A 17,644-nucleotide genomic window follows, 5' to 3' on the forward strand; every position below is an offset into this window, starting at 1 on the left:
AGAAATCAATACAAGATAATTGGTCCCTTTTGTTGGGCTTCTCCTGTCCCAAATCACCTGTCTTGATCTCAGCAACGTGTACCTTCTCATAACATTATTTTGTACATTTTAAATATGCACAATAAAATTTAAGAAAACCACAGCCAAGTCCTTTGCCAGAAAATAGCCCAAAAGTCCTGATCAGCACTGTGTTGAGCAAACGTAAGAAACTGGTAATGTTTCTTTCTGCAGGGAAGAGAAGGGACCACTTCAGCTCTGCCCCGACAGACTCATTTTAGCTTCGCATTTTACTTTACTTTCATCTTTTACTGGAAAACCTTATGATGGTTGGATCCCAGATTAGCTCAAAGATATGTAAAAGACAGCCAGAAAAAAAAGAACATTCATGGATCTGAAATTTGACTCCTTAATCATGTACTTACATGCTTTTGTGTGCCTCAATTTGAAGTTAAATATTTTACTATAATTAGCAAGTATTGAAGACAAAGTTGTCTGTTGCTTCTATAGGATTATAACTGGTTCTGATATTTACATAAATTTCATCAAGAAAGAATGTGGTTTTAAAGGGTCAGAGTGACTTACTCCAAGTAGTTTCTCATATAGAAAAAGTCTCATTTTAAAGACTTTTGAATATATAGTAGTAAGTATTACGTCGGTAGGTGTGTACATATGGCTTTACAATTTTATTACCAAATGATTTTGGGATTTCTCAGACAAGTGGTGTCTGGCTCTAAGGATTTAATAAGCAAGTAAGCATTCCGTTGATGAAGTTTCTTTAAAACAAGAATAATAGCTTAATCTAACTAGGATTTCAAGCGTATTTCATTCTTATGATTCTAATATTAGTTTGAATGAAAACTCTTTATAAAGGGAAGCAATCAGCCCATCAGCACTTGAGAAGATTCAGGAACTATCTGATTTCTTGCCATGAAGCCACTAAGCAGTGGTGGAGTGAATGGATTTAGATAGAGAACAGGGTGAATTCCCTGCATTGGGTTGTTTGAGGGGGATATCAGGAATTAGCTGGTGTGTATTGATAAAATCGTTCATAGGATAAATAAGAAGACACTCAAGAGCCAACTGTAGTAGTATAGAGGTGACATAACCATTTCCTGAAATGCATGGAATTGGAAAAGGTTCAGAAACCAAACTTCATGTAGTTTTACAATATGTGAATATATGCAGGGAGATATCTTAAAAAAAGAACCAAAGAAAAATGACATTCTGTTATTTTATATTTATCTAGTTGAAAGCAATTTTATACAATACTTTAAAATGTTTTAATTCATGGAATAAAGTTTAATGGTACAGAATTTTCCATTGTCGTTTCATGTTGGTGCTCATAAAGTTTTAGATTTGGAAGTATTTTGAATTTTATATCTGTTTTTTTTTTTTCTAGTAGGGATGCTTTATCTATAGTTGAAAGGAAAGATAAGGCCACCTGGTGTTAAATTAGTTAAGCTTTTAAAACTTATTCTTATTTTTAAAACATTTCTAATTGATATAACATTATACCACTTTGTGTGCTCCCTTTCCTTCCTCCAGGCCCTTCCCCTACCCTCCCTCAAACTCCTCCCATGAGCCCTACTCTGAAGTTAGTAGTCTCTTATTCATATATATGTTTAAACATATATATGTATGTGCACAATATATAATCTCAGCCTATTGAGCCAGTCTTTTGTTTGCTTGTATGTATATGTGTATATGGTTTTAAGGTCTACCACTCTGCATTGAATAACCAAGGTGGGGACTTATCATTGGGGGAGGGTAATTTTTCTTCTCCCAGCTTTTATTAGTTACCTGTGGTTCTTTGTCGAAGGGTGGGACACTGTGAAAATGTTCTTTTCCACAATTACATATCCACTGATATTGTGATTGTTCTAGTTTTTTTTATGAAGACACTTCTAGAAAAGATTTTTTTTTACACTAGACTTCCTGGATTCCAAGAGCCATATATATGGCTCTAGCAATCTTTTTGCTCATTATCTGAGATGATCCTTGACCAGGATGGATACAGGAGCTGTGAAGTAGATGAATCTATTGGGGTCGAATGGTCTACAATATATTGATCTCTGCCTTGTGTCCAGTTGTGGTTTTCAGTGATGGTCTCTGTATTCTGTAAAGAAAGACTTTTTTGCTCAAGGACGGCAGCTACTCTTATCTGTGGGCATAAGAGTAAGATCTAGAATATAGTAAAGAATTTTATTTCTTTAGAAAAGTTGCAATAGTTTTTCGAAGGTTCATAACCTTACTAGCCCCAGGGAAGCTGGCTAGGTTGCTAGTAACAGACATGATTCCCCTCCTACTGAGTGAATCTTAAATCCAGTTTGACAGCTGTTGGATGGCAATGATATGTGAATGCCACTTATTGCACCTTCATGTATATCTTGCTGGTAATTGTCATGATTTGTAAGCATGCAGCTGCATAGGACTGTTAATTGTCTTTTTCCCTTGACAGCTTGCATAATATTTTCTGGAACCATTATAAGATGGGCTGTATGAAAGAGGCATTCAGGTCAGGTCCAGCTCTAATTATTTCAGTACTGTGCCCTAAGCGTCCAGTGTCTTCAGCATTAGGGACCCACCCCAACCCTTGAGAGGAAGCCACATATATAACATATATTCCTTTTGGAATCCTTAGTAAGTAGGAAAATACAAATTAGAATATTTAAGATTTCTTCTCACCCCAGGCAGAATGGCTAAAGTCAACAAAATGCTGGTGAGATTGTGGGGGGAAAGTGACTCTCATCCTTGTAAATGGGTATGTGATTTCGTTCATACTCTAGAAATCAGAATGGAGAATTTTCAAAAAACTAAAATGAAATCTACCATATAACCCAAATATACCACTTTTTGACATATGAACAAAGGATATGACATCCCACCTCACAAATATTTGATTAACAATGTTACAATCCACCCTATTAACAATAGGTAGGAAATGGAAACAACTTAAATATATTTTGACATATGAATGAATAATGAGCCCGTGGTTAGCATACAAAACAGAATACTATTCAGTTGTAAAGAAAAATAAAATCATGACATTTTAAGGTAAATGTATGGACCAAGAAATTACAATGAGTGAACAAGACCCTGGAAAAACAAAGACCTAGTGTCTCTCTTGTCTGGTATTTCTAAAATGTGAAAGCTTTTATTGAATTTCCTTGTTCCATCTGTCATTCAGGCATTGATGTTGACACTTGATATTTGAAAGGAATTATTTTTTCTCCTTTACTTTAGATTAAAATTTTCTACAACCTATAATACAGAGGTCTTTTGGGAGCTTTACCTGTTCTAAACACGAGGGTATAATGCATTGTTGAAAATATGAGACTAAGAAAGGTTAAAATTGCCTTTTATTTCGACTGCTCCATTCTTTTGAGTTTATTTTTCAACAATGACAATGAATGAATAGCTTCCTATGATAAGGACAATATACCTAGTAAGAAGGATATCATTATCATTTTACTGACACATAGAAGTATATTAACAACATAATTATAGAAAGGCTATATTTTCATCCTGGAAGGAAAACATTTAAACATGTGCTAGAAGTGGTAAGTTTTGCAAGTACTAAACCATGGAATTTAATATCAGGCTCTTGGTTCATTTATTATACGAAAAATCTGCTAATCATCCTTCAGTTTACCTCAGAATAACAATGAAATTTTGCTTATTACATTGTATCCAATGTCCAAAATCCATATCCTGTTTTTATTAAAGGTAAAATACAGTCAATTCCTTTTGTGAAGACATAGAGTAGCTTTTTTTAAAAAATTTTTTAACCACGAGTGGACATTGCTATAAGAATTGGTTCAGCAGTCTTCTAAGGGACTCTTGAACTTATTGAACTTATTGTAAACATAAAAGCTTCTTTTTGCTCCCTTGTCGTTGCTAAGAAAACAAGTACAAGTGGACAAAATGAGGAGAATTATGAGCCAGAATGGTGGTGCACAGCCGTTAATGCCAAATGCTTAGGAGGCTGAGAAGAAATGATCCCAAGTTCCAGGTCAACTGGGAATGCTTAATAAGACCTTGGTCAAACAAACATTGACTGGAATGTTACTTAGTAGTAACAGTATTTGCTTCATGAGCAAGAAGGACCTTGGGTTTAGTTCTTAATATCATCACTACAGTCGCGCATATGAATGAATCATGAAAAGGCAAACATTTTCAACTGTGTGAGAAATTGTTTGCAAAATTTGGTATATAGTGACAAGAGTGATCTTTTAACACTGCTAAGCAAGAGCTAATTTCCTTTCAACTTGTTTTTGCTAAGGCATCTGATGGCTGTAGGAAGGAAAAAGGAAACATAGTTACATCTATTTATCTGTGGGATAAGATGTGATTTGGGGAGATTAGACAAGTTAGGTGTTACAGAATTTCTACCATATATAAGAGGAGAAAACCTTATTGATTTAAACATAGTAGGAGATTTTATCTTCTGAAATTGAATTAAAGTGCCTGTAATGAGTGTTGAGGCCTTAGTAAACCTTCTAATCCAAATATAATAAAGTTTGAATTTCCTGTTTTATTTCCCTTATTTTAGTTATAGATTATACAACTTGTCACAAAACATTCCTGAAACAAGATGCAAGAAGAAGAGTAATTCACTGTAAAGCAGTCATCAACTTCCACCCTCAGAGTGGCCCTCATGCCCCTGTCTCTCTCACCTTTTGCACCAAATATTGGAGAGACCAATAAGTGTTTGGAAGAAATATTGGAAGAAATAAGTGTTTGCGTACTAATTAATTAATTCTCTGCAATGCGGGTGTTGTATCTGAAGCACTCCTTTCCCGGGAGCTTTCTTGAGTCTAATGGAGCACCCCAGACAGTATTAGTCTTCCTTTTGCTTCCGTGTTGCTTGACTGAGGATTTTAGAGCACCCCCACTTATCCCTAATGTGCCTTTCCTCTGGGTCTGGAATGCCCCAACTGAATCTTGTCTCACAAAGTTTAATGAGCCACTAGATCTTAGTTTGTTCTCTTTAGTAGGAAGCCCCAGAAAAACAGCCACGGGTCAGCCTGTCACAATATTTTACACGGATCGACTTGGCCTCTATCCTCATATAGATGACTCGCAAAAAAGTCTTTATGGGGGGATTCCCCAGTTGGGATCCCTAAAATTTCACTTGGAAAAATCCAAGAAAGACATCCAGCGTTACATGCCAATAGACAATGTGGGCTTGGCTATCATAGATTGGGAAGACTGGAGGCCCACGTGGTCAAGAAACTGGAAACCCAAGGATATTTACAAGAATAAGTCTATTGAATTGATCCAGCAAGAATATAGACAACTTAATTTAACAGAAGTCACCAAGAAGGCCAGAAAAGAATTTGAACAGGCAGCAAGAAGCTTTATGGAACAGACTTTAAAACTGGGGAAATCACTTCGGCCAAATCACTTATGGGGTTTTTATCTTTTTCCTGATTGCTATAACAATAAATTTCAAGACCCCAATTACAATGGAAGTTGCCCTGATATAGAAAAGGAAAGAAATGATGAACTCTCCTGGATCTGGAAGGAAAGCACTGCCCTTTACCCATCTATATATTTGAGGAGTAATCTGAAGTCATCTCCAAATGCAGCACTCTATGTCAGAAATCGTGTGCAAGAGGCCCTTAGAGTGTCTAAAACAAAGGACCCTCAGAATCCAGTTCCTGTTTTTGTATATACTCGCATTGTGTTTGCTGATCAAATTTACCAGTACCTGAATCAGGTAAGTAAATCAAGAAAGGGCAGTTAAGAGATCATTTTACAATGAATTAAAATTCCTTGCTGAACAGAAGTTTGTTTTTAAAGAGTGAAGTCTGGCATTTACTATTTATGGATACATACATATAGAATGTGTCGTGTAATGTCTATAATAGAAGCAAAATGAGAACACTTTAAATCTTTTAAAATTAAAAGTAAAATTTCTGGTATGGGTGAGGGTTCGTTCACCTCAGGTGTCATTCCTTATGTCTACCTTGATTTCTGAGTCAGACCCTCTTGTTGTGACCTGAAATTTGCCCATTAGTTTAGTCTACCTGGCCCGTGAGCCCCAGGGATCTGCCTTCCTTCCCCCTTCCCTGAGTTTTCAAGTTTGCAAGGTTTCCCCTGCATTCCCCACTATTATTTTTTTTTAAAGTATGGGTCTTAGGGATGGAGCTTGGGTCCTCATGCTTACACAGCATCTGCTTTACCAACCAATCTACCTCCCCAACCCAGCACTTGAATCCTGGTTTTAATCTTATGAGATACTCTATCATGAAAAATTATATGTAATATAGACTATACCTTAACTGTTTCTCTTTTTTATTAATGGATATGTTCTTTGACCAGCAAAAGTAATTAGAGCAATAAGAGTCTCCATTTTAAAACAGTAACAAAATGCTTGTGTATAGAGTGTTTAGAGAGTATGGAAATATTTAAATTGTTGGATCATCAAGTTTAGTTTTGGTATTACTGTTGAATGTTTATTACCTTTACTTCATCCCCATAGGATAACTCTTCTCATTGTATTTTCTAGAATGACCTTGTGAATACAATTGGTGAAACAGTTGCCTTGGGTGCCTCTGGAATGGTAATGTGGGGAACTCTTAGTCTAGCACGAAGCATGGTAAGTTGAATTAGGAAGGAATAGATGAAGCTATTTCTGTCATTTTAAGATTTAAATAATGATGCCTATATGCACAGCAAAATACAGCCATAAGTGCTCACCATTTCCCTTTCTACCACCACAATAGACCCAATGAATATTGAATAAGGTCGGAAATGCAGGGTCAGGGTGCAAAGCAGGGTCATGCAGAGTGTCTTGTAGTTCTGGCTCTCAGAAAAAGATTGGAATGTTGTGTGTGTGTGTGTGTGTGTGTGTGTGTGTGTATGTGTGTTATATAACGGGAAAGAGAATAGATAGTAAGCCACTGGGCTTTTACCTGTATATCTCCTTAAATAGCATGGCTTCTTCACATTGAGTGGAGATCCCAAGAATGATCTATCTACCCCTTACTTTTGTCATCTTTATAAGCAGTAGTTACTGAGACAAACAGTACAGGTTATAGTGTGATGAGAGCGGACTTATGGGTCTGTAACAGAGGATTCCTGGAAGTCTTATCTCCATAGCCTGTCTTGTTCAGATGGGCTCATCAGGGCAGGGAGCAGTCATTCCTAGGTGTTACCTCCCAATAGAAGGCTGACCCCGTACAGTCTCAGTACAGCACCTATGTGTTTGATTATTTGGAGCAGGAAGTGATTTCCTGTCTTATGCAAGTGGGTATAGAGCTCAGCTACTGACTTGTAATAAGATTTGGTTTCTTACTCTATTCAAAAAAAAATATTTCACTGTATTGTCTGTGAATGAAAAATAGGCACAGGTTGACGTTCTACCATGTCTTCCAAGTATCTTCCATATGATTCATTCCGAGATAGTCTTCAACTTTCGAGTCAACATTTTCTACTCAAGGCACTGTCTTGACATTATCTCCTGTGGACTCTTTTTTTTTTTTTTTTTGGTTTTTCGAGACAGGGTTTTTCTGTGGCTTTGGAGCCTGTCCTGGAACTAGCTCTTGTAGACCAGGCTGGTCTCGAACTCACAGAGATCCGCCTGCCTCTGCCTCCCGAGTGCTGGGATTAAAGGCGTGAGCCACCACCGCCCGGCGTGTGGACTCTTTCAATACATTTCTGCTAAATTTCCCCAATCCATGATCAGTTTCATTTTATCTTTGTTATTTATTATTTCTGATCTATATTCCCATGAATCATCTGTCATGTTTCCTCTGATTCCTGAGAACTTGAGAAACTGGTGATTGCAGAGTTTTGTGTTTGTTGGCAGCTATTAGAACTGAACGAAAACAAGTACAAAGAAAACCGTTTCCCTCCACTCCACTTTTTATCAGATCCAACGATGTGATGAAGCCAGTTCTACCAGTCCTAACTTATGAGACTTGATTGTTTTTGTTCAGGAATTTGCGAGTTAAACACAACCATTATTAAAAAAAATGATAGGATGATATAATAGATAAAAAGATGTAAAATGAATGTTAAAAACATTAATATAAAACAAATATAAATGTTTTTATAATAAATAAAAGTGACTAATGCTCAAAATATGCCAATTATTTCATGTTCACTTCAGTTCATGAGGTTGGGTAGATCTGTCTGTTAAGTATATATGGATGAATACATCCTAGAATGGATGCTAGCCACACCACATGTCTGTACTATGTAATGGTGATATGTTCAGTTCCCAGCTCCGAATTCAGTACTGTTAGATTGGTAATTTGAAGTTGGCTAGTGTGGCTATATTAATATCTCTTTTATGACCAGTTTAAATCTTTCCGTAGAGTACATATAAGGTGATCCTCAAACCATACTCATTCCCCTAGTCTGTCTGTTGCCTAACTTTTGTCTCTGAAAACATCTGCAGTGTCAGTTGAACTTGGTATAACTTTTCATTTATTTGGCACTGAGAAAATGGTATTAAAGAATACTGACAGAGTCTGTGCATGCTTGAAACTGGAGGACACCAAGAAAACAAGGTCTTTTAAATCAACATTCAAACCACATATGAACTCGCAGAGACTGAGGCAGTATGAAAAGGCTTACACTGGTCTGTACCAATCCTCTGACTTATAGTTTAGTGTTTTTATGGTATTCCTAGGTGTGCAAAATGAGTGGGTCTCTTGTGCCTTCTCATGGGCACTATTCCTTCTTTTGGTTTGTTCTTTTCAATACAAATGTGATAATTTTTGTTTTTTCTTATTATAATTTTGTTATATTTTAATATTATCTTTTAGAAGCCTGTTCTTTTCTAATGTTAGACAGAGAGTGGAACCAGGTGGGATGGGAAGTGGTGGGAACCTGGGCAAAGTAGAGGAAGGGGAAAACTGTATCAGGATATATTTTCTGAGAAAAGAATTTATTTTCAATAAAAAGGAAAATTAAATAAAAATAAAAAAGATAAATAAAAACTGTTTTTGGAATATTAAAAAAGAAAAAGTACTTGAAACAGTTGATATTAGAAGTGCTTTACTGTCAATGAATATAGGCATGTGAGTCCTACTATATAATATATTTTGATCATTTTCCCTCTTTTAACTTCTCCCAGCTCCTCCTCACTTCCTTGCTCACCCAAGTTCATACTTTTTAAAATTTCTCCCTCTTCCTTTTTCCCTCTGTCTCTCCTTCCCCTGTCTCTCTCAAACTAAAACTTTAAAAGCAAAAAAGAAAACTAACAAACTAAAAACCCCCAAGATACAAAGAATACCAAAACAGATGAAAATGAAACAAATAGCAATCCCCTAGAATGTGCATGTGCAAGTGCACACACACACACACACACACACACACACACACACAACACACCAGAGACCATTTATGTTAGTCAACTACTACTGAGCATGGAGCTTGCCTTGGAATAACTTTTATTTATTTTTTTTTGAGGTTGGACATTTATTTAGTGGGTTATGGAGGGGGAAGGGAGAAGGGGAGAAGAGCAGAGAGGCAGAGATAGAGAAGGGAGAGAGAGAGAGAGAGAGAGAGAGAGAGAGAGAGAGAGAGAGAGAGAGAGAAGCTGCCTCTCAGAGGAATAACTTTTAAAGGAAGAAGCAACAACATGTAATATTAAATCTTTGAAGTGAAGTAGATCAGAACTTCATGTCTTCACCCAGGGCTTGAGGGAAGGTTCCCTCCTAATGTCTTTTATGGATCCTATAACATTCCTCATTTGAACAGAAATCTTAAATCATTTAGGAGATAGGCTGAAATTGGGTAATAGATAATAAGCTATTTCTACCCGGGACATCCAGATATCTATTTTCAAAGCTGTTTACTGGAAGGTACTGTTGTGTGGGCTAGAGTTTCACTCATATATCAACGGGCAGCTGCTTCTCCTACTTCTCTTGTCCTCCTCCTCTTTGTCTTCTGCTCCTTCTCTTTTCCTCCTCTTCCTCCACCTCCTCCTCTTCTTCTTCTCCTCTTTCTCCCCCTTTCTTCCTCTTCTTTCTCTTTATCTTCTGTTTCTTCTTCCTCCTCTCTTCCTCCTTTTCTTCTTCTTCCTCTTCTTGCTGTTCCTACTTTTTCTTCTAATTTTTTTATTTTTTACTGAAAATAAATTTATTTTAATAAAATAAATTTGGGTCATGGTTTCCCCTCCCTCATCTCTTCCCATATCTTCCTTGCCTCATTACCCTTCCAACTCCATGCCTTTTTCTCTCTTAATAAAGCAAAGAGGCAAATAAAGCAGTCATAAAAGGACCAAACAAAGCAAACAAAAATAAACTAAGAAGGAGCACAGAAATGCAAACATGTATGTGCACACATGCATGTATGCCTGTGCACGTGCACACATGCTCACAAAAAATTCTAAAAAACTCAAAATAGAAATGATAATATACAAGAAAAAGACCAGTAAGTTTTAAAAAGTTGCCCAGACAAAGCAATATGGACAAAAAAAATTCCCTTAATACTTTTGAGTTTATTTTGTGTGATCTCATGCTGGGCATGAATCCTGCCATAAAGTGTGGTGAGACCCCCTTGGAGAAACTAATTTTTCTTTTGTGGGTGGTTGTTCATTGGAGTTGGCTTCTTGGTTGGGGACGGAAACTCCTGTCTACTTGCTCATCTCACTGGCCATGCTCAGTCTTGTTCGGATCTGTGTAGACCCTAGCAATGCTGCCACAGTCTGCTATGTGTGTCAGACATGTTGTGCCTGAAAAACACTGTTTCCATGGTGTCATTTATCTCCTCTGGCTATTGTCTGCCCTCTCTTCTACGGAATGCTTTAAGCCCTGTGTCATAAGGGATATGATAAAGTCATTTAAGACTGGGTTATAAGACTTTTCTTTCTCTGCAGAATGCCCAGTTGTGGATCTCTTTATTAGTACCCATCTATGGCAGAAGAAAGCTTCTCTAATTACGACAGAGTGAGACACTGGTCTATGAGTATAGCAGTATAGCAGAATATCATTAGGAGTCATTTTATTGCTACCGTCCTTTAGCAAAACAATAGTATCTGATTTTCCCTTAAGCCCATGGACCATCCAGTTTTAAATTTTTGGTCACTTAACACTGTCAGGCCTAGGTTCCATCTCATGGAGTGGGCCTTAAATCCAGCCCGTTGGTGGCCATTTCCATAGTCCCATGATGCATAGCTTCTAAGCAGAGTGTTCCTATAGAAGATATAACAAGGAATTAGGAACCAGAACTCTTTTTCTGGAATTCTATGCTTCCAGCAAAGATTCCTAAACTGCCTAATCAATTTTTATCTTCAGTCCTCATGTATACCAATGCTTAGATTTTCAACACTCAAATTCTGTAAAATTTGCCAAAATACTATTATGCACACACAATTCTATAACATTTATATAAACCATACAGTTTGAACCCATTTGTGTTGAGAAATCACTTTGAGAACTATTTTTGATGCTGTTTAAATTTGTCTGACAAATAGGATTTTTACTATTGCCTTTTATAATTAATGATTATTTAAGTAAATCATAATCCCAATTTAACCATATATATAACGTATCTTTCATTTTCTTCTCAAAATAGTCCTAGGGATCAGGCTTTAAAATTCATCTTTAATTTACAAGTGATAAAACTTAAGCATTATCAAATTAATTAATTTGACTTGGGGGTCTTCTAAATAGGAAACTAAGACTTATAAGGTTGGAGATATTCCCAAGTCATACTGAAGGTCATTTATGGGGCCGTGACCCCAACTATCAGGGCAAGAGAGATTCAATGCCCATATTTTAAAAGTTGAAACTTTTAATTCCTTTGACTAATTTTTTAAATAATTGTGAAGGTTCATGGCTAAATTGAGTCTCAGCTAAATAACTACTTAGTACCATGAAATGGCCCAAAAAACTTAAGAATGTTGTGAAAAAAATTGGTTAAACAATATTGCTTGTTAAAGTGAAAAGGTGTACTTTCTAACAACATGGTGTATCTATTGCTTTGTTTTCTAAGAGTTGCTTGATGCAGTATATTGTCACATGGAACTTCTGCCTTGATATTCTATTTTATGATTTTACAGAAATCTTGTCTGAACTTACATGATTACATGGAGACCACACTGAATCCCTACTTAATCAACGTCACCCTGGCAGCCAAAATGTGCAGCCAAACACTTTGCCAGGATCAAGGCATATGTTCGAGGAAAGACTGGAACTCAGATGACTATCTTCACTTGAGCCCCGAAAATTTTGAGATTCAAGTTTTGAAAAATGGAAAGTATGTAATCCGTGGCAGTCCCACCCTTGATGACCTACAGTACTTTTCCAAAAACTTCCATTGCAGTTGTTACGCCAACTTGAACTGTAAGGCGCGAGATGACCTAGAAACAGTGAGCTCTGTCAGTGTGTGTGCCATTGAAGACATTTGCATTAATTCCTTTGTCATGGGAGAACCCAGTGCTCTGCTTACCAAGCGGAAACACACCTATGTTGATAGGAGCAATCAGACAGATATCATATCGTCTGCCACAGCTGGTCCTCATATGCCGGGGAAGGACTTCAGTGGGTATCTCTTTGTTCTCTCTATCTGTTCACAGTATCTGAAATATTTGCTATAGGTTTTCCATCACTCGAAAGTTGGACATTGTCTTTCAGAAACAGTTCTATATAAATAACCAAGATTCTACTTAGAATTACAGAGACAAAATATATTCTTTTTATCATTAACTGATTTCAAAGGCTATCATAGCTACAGGGTTAACAGTCTGAGAAGAGTGAAGATTAAATAAAATCCAGTTTCTATAAATGAATGTCTTTTATTAATTTGTTTTCTAGTAATTTGCTATTGGTTAAAATTTAGTAATGTTTTAGTAATTTATCACTGGTTAAAATCTTCAAGAAAACAAACATTTATATCTTTTAAAAAAGAAGTTCTCTAACTTGCCATAATTATAATTTTTAGCTATTCTTTCTTGAAAAATATTTTTATTTAGACTTTATGAAAAAGTAAACTTTAAAAATAATCTTATTTTTGTATGACATTATATTTTTTGAAATTCATATTTTTAACATCTTAAAATTGACTTTTCATCTCTGATTGTCAAGCTTGTGTACCTAAAATGGCCTTTTTCATCTAAGCATCTACGAACACATTTACCCGCTTCTTAAAGCATTTATTGAGTTTTGCTTCTTTTGGGTTTTAATATTCACTGTTACTAAATCCCTGTAAGGCAGTGTATTTATTTCCTTCAGTGAGTTTGTTGTAATGTTTGAAAATTAAATAAATGAATGCTGAGAATGACAACATTGTGTGCTTTCAATGCTATAATGTGTTTAAAGTGCTCTGGCATGCAAATACAAAACTGCAAGGTCAGAATGTCCTAAAAGAAACGTGTGAAAGCTTTCAAAAGGGTGGATGAAGGTTAGTATGAGAGAGAAGCATTTCAGAAGGAGGAAAGACTGAGCATGCTTGTTAGGCTAGGTAAAGCAGAAAATGACCAGATGATGCAATCTTCGGGGCTCACACTGTGAAGTCACAACTTGACAACCCAACATCTTTATGTCTGCCATGTTGTATTCACTCCCCCACAACATGATGGGTCTATGTTTTAATCCTATAATATCTACACAATGAGGACAGTTAATTGGTGACTTGTACGACACATGTATCTAGTATGTGACAAGCAACCTCTGGGACTTAGGATGAGCCCACTGAACAATTGTTGAGTACAAAATATGAGGAATCAGTACAAGGTTTTGAACTTGAGAACAGTAATGGGCACTTTTCTTAACCCTAAGATCTAGGATCAATGTCTGCTTTCCCTTAAACTGCACCTTACACCCTCCAGTCCTGTTAAGAGTTTTGTCAAAAGTTAGTTCTTGAAAAGAAATGATCTGATAAAGTTCTGAAATTGATACAATATATTGACTAGCTTGCTGAGATGGGTGTCATAGTAACTATTGAGTTAGTCATGGGGGTTAGGAAGGATGGCGGCAGCAAAAACTGAAAGTGAGTTTGTAACTGAGCAATTTGAAAAACAAATTTCAAGTTCCATGGAGAGAGGTAACCAAGTTCAGCTCAGGCTTCCATAAATCCAGTCAAGGTTTACTTTTTAAGGTCTTGAAAATATTGAATAATGTCATACATTAAAAACAGTTGACTTTAAACATAACTCAGTAAAGATCCGCAAGGAAATGCATATGCATTGTTTATCATGGAAGCACTTTCACATTGAAATTGCTGGATGCAATGTTGAGACCAACTTACCTACCATGAAAGGTCAGGCACCTGATAAAAATATGTCAACTAAAAATTAGTCTTGCTGGCAATAGTTAACATAAAACATAACTTTTTATGATGAGGCCTGCAGAAACAAATTGCACCTCCATTTCAGTCAAGTGCTTTTTTATTGAGAATCACATTAATATCTGAGTTAAATAGACAATAATAGGGATTTTCTGCTCATCTTCATTGATAGAGCCATAAATAACAATGTCCATAGAATATGGTACAAATATATACAGTAAAATTGCAGAGATGAAAGAACAAATGTTCACCCAATTAATCAATAAAGAATTAGAGAAAAATGAAATGACTGGCTTCCTACTGATTCAGTATTAGTTTGCCCGAGTGCAAACCACCTTTAAACAGTCAGGTCTCATACAAAGCATCTTCCATGACAGGGAGAAAGAGTGCTTTATTCAAGGATGTGACCCTGGAGAGGCTCTTCATGCTCCCATATATGGCCCTACATTCGTGTACATTCATGCAGCTTTGAATGAATTCACTTTTTTTCCCAACAAGAAGGTGGGGATTAAGTGCTAGTAAAGGTTCTATGATGACAATTAGGGTAGTCATCAATCTGATTACATGGGTAGGACAGTTTAGGCGTCTTCTCCACCTTTGCTTAGGGTCTTACCTGGGGTCATTCTTGGGGATTTTGGGAATGTCCCTAGTGTCGGGTTTCTCACTAGCCCCATAATGACTCCCTGAATCAAAATATCTCTTTCCTTGTTCTCCCTCTCTGTCCTTCCCCCAACTTGACCATCCCTCATGTTCCCTCATGTTCTCCTCCCCCTACTTCTCCCCTCTCCTTCCACCCTCCCTTCACCCACCCCATGCTCCCAATTTTCTCAGGAGATTTTGTCTATTTCTCCTTCCCAGCGGATCCATGTATGTCTCTGTTGGGCTTCTCCTTGTTACCTAGATTCTCTGGGGTCATGGACTATAGGCTGGTTATGCTTTGCTTTACGTCTAATATCCACTTGTAAACGAGCACATACCATGTCTGTCTTTCTGGGTGTGGATTACCTCACTCATGATTCAGCAACTGATAAAAGCAGATGCAGAAATCCACAGCTAAGTACTGGGCTAGAGCTCCCAAAGTATAGTCAAAGAGAGGGAGGAGGAGTAATATGAGCAAAGGTGATAAGACGGCACTGGGGAAACCCACAGAAACAGCTGACCTGAGCTAGTGGGAGCTCACTGAGTCTGGACTGACAGCGGGGGAACCAACATAGGACCAAACTAGGGTCTTTAAATGTGGTTGGCATTTGTGTGCCTTAGGCAGACTATGGGGCTACCGTCAGTGGGCCCAGACATTATCCCTAGGGCATGAACTGGCTTTTTTGAGCCCATTTTTTATTGAGGGATACCTTGCCCAGCTTAGATACAGGGGGAAGGCCTTGATCCTGCCTCAAAGTCATGTGCCAGACTTTGTTGACTCCCCATGGGAAGACTTACCCTTTCTGAGGGTGGATGAGGGGTGGGGTAGAGGGAAGCAGCAGGAAGAGAGGGAGTGGGAACTAAAATTAGTATATAAAATGAGAAAAGATTTTTTTTAAAAAAAAAAGTGGTAGTAATGGGTTTAGGGAGGGGCACTGGGGGAAGAAATGAAGGTTGTATTTCTTTAAAACATTTTATGTAGGTATAAAGTTCTCAGTTCTCAACAAAAAAGGATGTAAAGGAATTTTTTAAGGAGTTAGGTGTTTAGTGAGCTATCGTTAAGACACATGAAAAGGGATGATTTTCTAAAAACTGGTCACAAAGATCAGGTTATATGGCTTAGTAAAGACTACTTTGCTCGTGTGCATGAAGTTCTGAGTTAAGTTCCAAGTATCATAAAGGAAGAAAAAAAGAAAAGAAGAAAGAGAGATAAGAAGAAAGGATGGAAGGACACAAAGGAAGAAAGAAAGAAAGAAAGAAAGAGAAAGAAAGAAAGAAAGAAAGAAAGAAAGAAAGAAAGAAAGAAAGAAAGAAAAGAAAGAAAGAAAGAAGAATGTCCTTGGAAGCGAATTTTGGGTGTGAATGTGAAAGGCTGGTGTGTGTGTGTGTGTGTGTGTGTGTGTGTGTGTGTGTGTGTGTGTGTATGTGTGTGTTCACTTAGGATAATTGTTGGGTTCTAAGTACATGAAATACTGTGCTAACCCTATTATTCATAATTGAAAAAAATCATAGTCATTATGGCTCAGTGGTAAGAGCACTGGTTGCCCTTCCAGAGGTCTTGAGTTCAATTCCCAACAACCACATGGTGGCTCACAACCATCTAGAATGAGACCTGGTACCCTCTTCTGGAATGCAGGTATACATGCAGGCTGAACACTGTATACATAATAAATAAATTTTATTTTAAAAAGAAAAATATAATACAAAATGAAGAAGAAAAAGCCATAATAGAAATTCTTGAGAAATAATGATCTGCGTTTGGTAATGAAGTAATAAATTTCTATATCTTGACTGGCAAATTAACAGGGCTCTTTACCATCTGATTTACTTCTAAGGAAGTGGACAAATAGAATTACAATGAAGAGCAGTGAGGGCATTTGAAAAATAATCTGGTTCCCAGGCTGTATCTTGTCTACTTGACTCATAGATTAGTTCAATGAAGGCAAAACCATGAGCTTGATATTGTACAACATAGTGCCACAAAGTCTGAAAAGATTTTGATGAGTGCTGAGTATGACCGTAATTGGCTGAAAGCAGATTGGATTAGTTTCTGATTCTGGTGATCAGATGCTATGGGTAAATTAGTTCTTATTTGCCAGATTAGAGACACCTCATAAAAAGTTATGTCAGACTTTGGACATGCTCTTTGTCATCTTCTGTTTTTCTGGGTGCATATTAGAAATAGTTTTATACCTATATTTTTTGCCTGATGGATTCAAAGTATTGAAAAAACAATGTTTTTTTCTTCATTCATATTTGTTTCTTATCAGAGGTTATTCTGTAGTGATACTATATATTAGTTGAAAGGAATAATATATGCATTTTATGCTTGAGTGTGTGTGTGTGACATGCATGTTTTTACAAGTTTGTGCCTCTGTAATGGGCGTTACTGGTCATCTAGGGATTGACAAACTTGTTGCCAGGGAAGAGTGAAGAACTGAATGTCAGGGAAAGACAGAAGTCCAAATTTCAAGAACAGTGAAAGTAATAGCTTTATTCCTTCTGGATGGGAGGTTCTGTTCTGGCTTGGGTATTTAATGGAGCCAGTGGGACTTCACCTTCCTCTATTGGTTCTGTTTATATACAGGCTCCTGTATCTTCTTCCTGTTCCTTCTCATATTTTGTTAATGAGATTTGGGAACATGAAGTCACCATGTCAAAGAGCTTGCTTTTGTATTCCTTGCCTACGTATATATCCCCAACTCTCCTTCATCTGCATACTTACTTGTATGTGTGTGTGGAGGCCACAAACCGATGC

At 37.0% G+C, this 17,644-nt stretch overlaps 1 protein-coding gene across 1 annotated transcript; it reads left to right on the top strand.

Moving 5' to 3' along the window:
* The first annotated feature begins 4,768 nt into the window (after nucleotides 1–4,768).
* Nucleotides 4,769–12,559, top strand: LOC119808382 (hyaluronidase-5-like). Its single transcript, XM_038320859.1, has 3 exons — nucleotides 4,769–5,722; nucleotides 6,515–6,604; nucleotides 12,023–12,559. The coding sequence occupies exons 1-3, from the start codon at nucleotides 4,769–4,771 to the stop codon at nucleotides 12,557–12,559; spliced, it is 1,581 nt and encodes a 526-aa protein (XP_038176787.1).
* The last annotated feature ends 5,085 nt before the right edge of the window (nucleotides 12,560–17,644 follow it).

Source organism: Arvicola amphibius, chromosome 2 (assembly GCF_903992535.2).
Source record: "Arvicola amphibius chromosome 2, mArvAmp1.2, whole genome shotgun sequence".
Taxonomy (NCBI): domain Eukaryota; kingdom Metazoa; phylum Chordata; class Mammalia; order Rodentia; family Cricetidae; genus Arvicola; species Arvicola amphibius.